Consider the following 6,732-nt stretch of genomic DNA (forward strand, 5'->3'; position numbering starts at 1 on the left):
CATTTTCCAACTCTACTCCTCTTTCTACTTCCAATAACATGCCTAGTTGATGCTTGTTTTGTGATACATGTGGTTCGTATGAGCATGGGGATTCTTCTAATTGCCCTCATGCCTTTTCGGATGGATGTGATGATTTTGATGATAATGTGAATGAGCATGTGAATAATGTGTCCAATAACAACAATGGTTCAAGGTTTGATAATCAAAGAAGCAAAGGGAATAAGAATTATCACAACCAAGACAATTTTGACAACTATAACCAAGGTAGTGGTTATAGGAACCAAGGAAACCAAGATTTGCAAGGTAACTATAACATCCAAGGTTATAGTGTCCAAAATCAAAGCCAAGGTTATGGTCATCATAACCTTAAGCCAAGGTTATGGTCATCATTATCAAGGTTATGGTAACCATAATCAAAGCTATGGACAAAATCAAAATGGGGTAATTGGAAAAATCAAAATAGGGGAAACTTTCAAAACAATGCTCAAAGAGGTCCCCTACCCGGTTTTGTTCCAAAAATCCAAGGTCAAGGTGATAATTTTTATGCTCAACCTTCTTCTTCTAGGTCTAATTTGGAGGAAATCATTGAAGTTCAAACCAAATTGTTGAACACTTACATGTCGGTTAGTGATAAGAAATTCAATGAAATGATGACCCATAATAAGATGCTAGAGAACCAAATCCCTAATTTAGCTAGTGCTTTGAAAGACAATACAAGCCCTTCTTCTTTACCTTCCCAAGGTCTTGACCCCAAGGAACCGGTTTATTATATCACCACTAGAAGTGGCATAGTGCTAGAGGATAGAGTTTCTAAGAGGAGTCAAGAGAAGGAAAAGGTGAGTGACTTATTTGATGATGAAGAGCATAACGTGTCTAGCAAGAAGGGTGAGAGTTCTAATGAGAAGGCCAATAAGAAAGATAGAATGCAAGATGAGGTTATCAAACCCAAACTTCCGTACCCCCAAAAGTTCACGAGGCACAAATTGGATGAACAATTTGGGAAATTCATCGAGATGCTAAAGCAAATTCATCTTTCTATTCCTTTCACCGATGTTTTGCAACAAATGCCAAACTATTCTAAGTTCCTTAAGGAAATCTTGAGTGGTAAGAGAGAGTGCAATGTGGTTGATTCGGTGAGTGTTGGGGAATGTTGTAGTGCTCTTATCTATAATGACCTTCCCCCAAAGATGAAAGACCCGGTGAATTTCTCCATCCCTTGCAATACCAATGGCAAATTGTTCCAAAATGCTCTTTGTGATCTTGGTGCTAGTGTTAGCATCATGCCATGTTCCGTCGTCAAGAAGCTTAAGTTAGGTGAGCTCCTCCTAACCAAGATGACCCTATAATTGGCCGACCATTCTATTAAGTTCCCTAACGGTACAGTCGAGGATGTCCCCCTCAAGATAGGAGAGTTCACTATCCCGTTGACTTCATTGTGCTAGAGATTGCGAAAGATGACAATATTCCTATCATTTTAGGGAGACCATTCCTAGCGACTTCGGGGGCTTTAATTGATGTGAAAGGCAGCATTATTACTTTGTGTGTTGGTAATGATAAGGCAAGTTTTAAGCTTAAATCGATGCATGTGTCTCTATCCTACGTGCAAGGAATTATGTGCATTAATTAATTTCCCTTGATTGATGATGCTTGCAGGTTTGTGTCTTCTACTAATGATATGCTTGTAGCTTGTGATGATACTCCTAAATGTGTTGAAAGCAAGATTTTTAGTGAAGAAGACAAGGAGTCCTCAAAGCTAGAGAATGAGTTTAAAATGCCTTCTTAGTTTGAGCTTTCTTTGAAGGATGACGAGAATAGTTTTTCAAGTGTTGGTCATGTGGAGCTCAAAACTCCAAAGAAGAAGAAATCAAGGAGAAAAAGAGAGCTGCCAAGAAAAAGAAAGAGAAGTTGAAGCATAACAAGTTTGATCTGGTTTCTATGATTCAAGATGATATGTCTCATGATGTGATTTTTCCCAAGCTTGGTAATGACTTTACCCTCTCCACCACTTTGGACAAGGTGGTCTTCTTTGACCCTCTGTGATTTGGAAGGCGGGTCAAGCTAGGGACCTTAAACTAGCGCTTCCCGGGGGGCAACCCGGCCTTCTAATTTTTCTTTTCTCATTACTTGATTTCATTTTGAAGTTACTTATATTGGTTTTGAGTATGGTTTGTTTTCATTTCTTTTCCTTATCTTGTCTTGTAGGTCAAGTTTAGCTTTCTTGGAGCTACGTAAAGGTGTGTGATCGGTGGATAATAGGTCGTTACTACTACCTAGATCAAATATACAATTTTTATCTCCTAACCTAGCTCTATCAATTTTAATTTAGATAGTGGCAAGTTAGGGTCGAATCCCAAGGAAACGGGGGTTTTGCACAATCAATACGAAATCTAGGATATATTGCAAGTAACAAAAAGGGGTATTATGGTTTGGTTTTTTAAGAGTTCTATGATCAAACTATCTACAAAAAGAGACTAAATTAAACCAACATTAAGAAGATTAAACTAGACACTCTAAAATGAAGATGAAGAGCAAGATTATAGAGGTAATAATGGCATAAAGCACTAGGGAGAGGGGGTTCCAATCATGATCAATAAGACACTAATAAAAATCAATAAGGAAATATACCAAGGAGTTCAACTTCTACTCAAAGCAATTCATTCTCATGCAACTACTCAAAGCAAGTTGATGAAATCAATCAACCCTAAACTAGATCATTCTCATGCAACTAATCTAGGACTAAAACATTTGGTTTAAAGGTGCACACAATAACTCCAAGCATATTTAATCACAAATCATCAAATCAAGGTAAAATCAATACAATAATCAATAGGAACTCAAATAAACATGATTTTCACCCCCTTCCCTAGCTAAAAATGTAAGCTAGAGAAAGGAAAATAGCCATGACAACTAAGCTAAACATGTATTCAATACTAACGCAACCTAGCACAATTCTAAGTCAAAGAGAAATCAATGAAACCAATAAAGCATGGAAATTTATGGAAGAAAGCATAAATAAGAGCAATAGAACTAATAAAACTAACAACTAGAGAATAAAGAGGAAAGATTACTATTATAAAAGTTGAAATATTACCCAATCATCAAAGTAGTTGCAACAATCTAGAAGAAAGCTTGAATATTTGATTACAAAGATTAAATCTTGAAGACTAAGTGTTTTCTTACTCTAAGAGACATGCATTTTCTCTCTCTAAAAAGTGTTTTTATGCCAATGGAATAGTTCTCCCTTGAAAACTCAAGCTCAAGGCTATTTATAGTCTTCTATTATAATGAAGAAAATGGGCAAGGGAGAGGGCTCCCCAAACAGGCTGTCGCGCCCTCTCCAAGCTGGGTAAGAAGTTTGCCAGACCCAGATCGTCGCGTCCGCGGCCCTGATTGTCGCGCCCGCGGGTCTTCGATGCCGCGTCCGCAGCCAATAACGCCGCGCTCGCGGCTGGCCATCTCTAGAAACTGCTGGTGGCTTAGGATCCCTCCTGTGCGCGCCCGCGGTTGTGAGGCCCGCGCCCGCTGCTCTATGTAGCAGCGCGCCCTCTCCCTTGTGGCATCTCCTCTTCCTTTGGCAAGCTTCATTAGCATCTCCACTCCATCTAACAATCCAAAATTTGCCCACGAGTGCTAGGAGCTATCAAAACACACAAATAAAAGGTAAAAAGTAGAAGAAAAGATAAAAGGGAATGGAAAACACGAGAGGAAGCTAAAGTAACTAAAATAGAAGAAAAAGTGGTGAGAAAAGGCTTAAACAAGTGACAAATCGGGGGAATTCTCTAATGAAAGAGGGTGAAATGGTGGCATAAATGCCACTCATCAGTGTGAACTCTTCTTTACTTCTTTTCTTTGCTTATCTTGGATGCTAGGTGAGATCTTTCTATTTTCCCTTATTTTATTTTATTTCATTGGTTACTTTAAGATAGTTTTAGCTTAGGAGGAGTTTAATAGTTTAAGGATGTATGCTATTAACACCTAGTGTGTTTGGGATCCTTGACATTGTGGTCGAACGATCATTTTTTGTTGATTGGGATTTACTTGCATATGCTTATGTCCTTTTAGCTTCTCACTCCTTCTTTATTTCTCCCTTTTTCTTTTAAGCAACCTTAGTCAAAGCAATTTTTTTGCAAAATGTGTTTTTCTATCACTCTTTTTTTGGACAATTAACATTGGTCTTGTGTATTACAATGATTTCCTTCTTAGTGGTACATGAGTGATGGCTACTCATGTACCAATCACCAAACAATGATCGTTCGATTTATGGCCTTAGTGGTACATGGGATTTACTTGCATATGCTTATGTCCTTTCTATTTTCCCTTATTTTATTTTATTTCATTGGTTACTTTAAGATAGTTTTAGCTTAGGAGGAGTTGAATAGTTTGAGGATGTATGCTATTAACACCTAGTGTGTTTGGGATCCTTGACATTGTGGTCGAACGATCATTGTTTGTTGATTGGGATTTACTTGCATATGCTTATTTCATTGTTTGTTGATTGGGATTTACATTCACCCTCTTGCTACCCCTTTCAGCTTACTTCCACTTTTTCAGTAACTAACCACAATACAAGCCTATCGACCTTTACCCTTAGTTTTGAAGCTTACTTTGGTTCGACTCTTGTTTTGTCAATAGTTTGGATTTATGGCGATAGAGTTCAAATGTTTGGCAAGTTTGTGATATGCAAGAAGAACAAGAATTGTGAAATAAAGGGTGCAAAATATTTGATCTTTAAGAGTTATAAAAAAAAAAAAAAAAGAAAACCAAAGAGAAGAGCATTGCATTTTGAACAATGAAAAAAAAAGAGAAATAAGAGCAACATGAAAAAAAAGAAAGAGCTTTTATAGTTCAATAAGTGTGAAATGTCATGAATTGCACCAATGATATCTTTGTTGTGATTGTTTTCCGAGTTTAAGCATTGAGGACAATGCTTTGTTTAAGCTTGGGGGAGCATTGCTTTTCTTTTCAGAGTTAAAGTTTGGTGTATTTCTTGAATAAGCTTGGGGGAGATGGAATCTTTGTTTTTGTTTGATAATTGGTGACTTCTTAAGCTTGTTTTTGAGATTTGACCACTCTTTTGCTTCACTTAGGAATTACCACCAAATTTTCAAATTTTCACCCACCTATACCCTAAGCCATGACATTACTACCTTGAAAAGTCCTTTAGACCTTAGAGGGTTGAGACATAAGTCGGTGGAGGGAGATGGTTTTCAAGCCTATATAGGAATGTGCATAGCTAAGACGTTGAGATAACCATCTCATGTTTTTCATTTCTTTATATTTTTCCAGTTCCTTCGAGGAATCATGAGGAGCTAACTCAAAGGTTGATTTGAAGCTAGTGGAGAGAACGCGGTAAGACTAGTGGGGACGAGGGTGGATTGAGTCTCCTATAGTTCTCTATGCTTAGCATGTTTTATGTTTCAATCAACCATTGACATCTTATAGCATGCATACCTTTATTGTCTAAGAAGTCTCTTATTCATTGGCATTTGCTTCCTTTACAATTGTCCAACTCAAGAGCTCTTGTGTTTTATATTTCGTGATTTTTATTGCTTTACCTTGACTTTAGTTGCTAGAGTTATGGGTTAAACTCTTTGGAAACCCTTACGAAACCTCACTCATCCTCATTGGCGACTTTGGGGTTTTAAGGGCTTGTTGTAGCTAAAAATAACCCTAATTCCTACATAAGTGAGTTAGTGTATATTCTTGTCCCCTTCTTTTCCTTTTCTTTATTGAAATAAATCTTTCATCCTACTCCTACTTGCTTTTGTTTTTGCACGAGGACGAGCAAAAGTTTAGCTTGGGGGAGTTTAAAGAATGCCATTTATGGCACTCAAATGGCATTATTTTGGGACGATTTAGTTGCTTTAATAGCTTTCTTTATGCCTTTTTCCTTACTTTTAGTCTTTTATTTCCTAATTGATCTCATTCTAGTTATTTCTCCCTTTTTCTTGTATTTTTGTAGTTTTTATTGTCTTTTCCCTTTTCCTTGGCTGTTTTTCGTTATTTTCAAGAGAAAGGTGGAGTCCAAGGCCCTTCATGGTGATTCCTCGGATTAGAAGATGCTCAAGTGCAAGGTGGAAGCTCTTATATAACTTACAAAGCAAGGGATGACCTACTCCAAGACTTGATGCTTGTGCCCTCATGCTGCGCTCTCATGAAAGTATGGTGTTGAACCCACCGTAAACTCATTTTGGGACTGCCATCCCCAATGACGATCATTAGGAGCACACCTTTTGCATTGATGGACGATCAAATGTAGAACCGGGCGCGCAGGCTTGAGGTGCGGGAGCACATCCCTCGTGCACGGGCGTGCCACCTGGGTTCCCAATTTCGTACCCTTTTCTTCGCGGCCACACATTTCGGAGTGAGGGCGCACATGTACGGGTTTCTTTTGGACGTCCACTTTATTTTCCCTTACTTGTTATTCTAGAGAGAGATTATTCATTAAGTTCATAGAGAGGCATAGAATAGATTAAAGAAGTTAGAGAGAGAAAGTTCTTAGACTTTAGAGAGTGAAACTTGAGGGAATTGGATGATTTCTACATTTGATTTCCTTCCACTTTGAATGCAAGTACAAATCCTTTGATTTGATTAAAGTTAGTAAGAATCTTTTTTTTTTAAATTCAGTCTTTTGCATTTGATTTTGATCATTTTTTGCATTTTCAAGTTAATTGATTGATTTGATTCTTAATAGTTTGTTTGCAATGATGATGATGATTTTAACGATTAGTT

The 6,732-nt window shown here is 37.6% G+C and overlaps 1 protein-coding gene across 1 annotated transcript; it reads left to right on the plus strand.

The window, feature by feature from the left end:
* The first annotated feature begins 617 nt into the window (after nt 1–617).
* On the plus strand, nt 618–1,783 carry LOC110739561. The gene is made up of 3 exons (XM_021920017.1): nt 618–1,314; nt 1,443–1,539; nt 1,654–1,783. Exons 1-3 carry the CDS (start codon nt 618–620, stop codon nt 1,781–1,783), a joined length of 924 nt encoding a protein of 307 aa, XP_021775709.1.
* The last annotated feature ends 4,949 nt before the right edge of the window (nt 1,784–6,732 follow it).

Source organism: Chenopodium quinoa, unplaced genomic scaffold (assembly GCF_001683475.1).
Source record: "Chenopodium quinoa cultivar QQ74 unplaced genomic scaffold, ASM168347v1, whole genome shotgun sequence".
In the NCBI taxonomy this organism is placed as follows: Eukaryota; Viridiplantae; Streptophyta; class Magnoliopsida; order Caryophyllales; family Amaranthaceae; genus Chenopodium; species Chenopodium quinoa.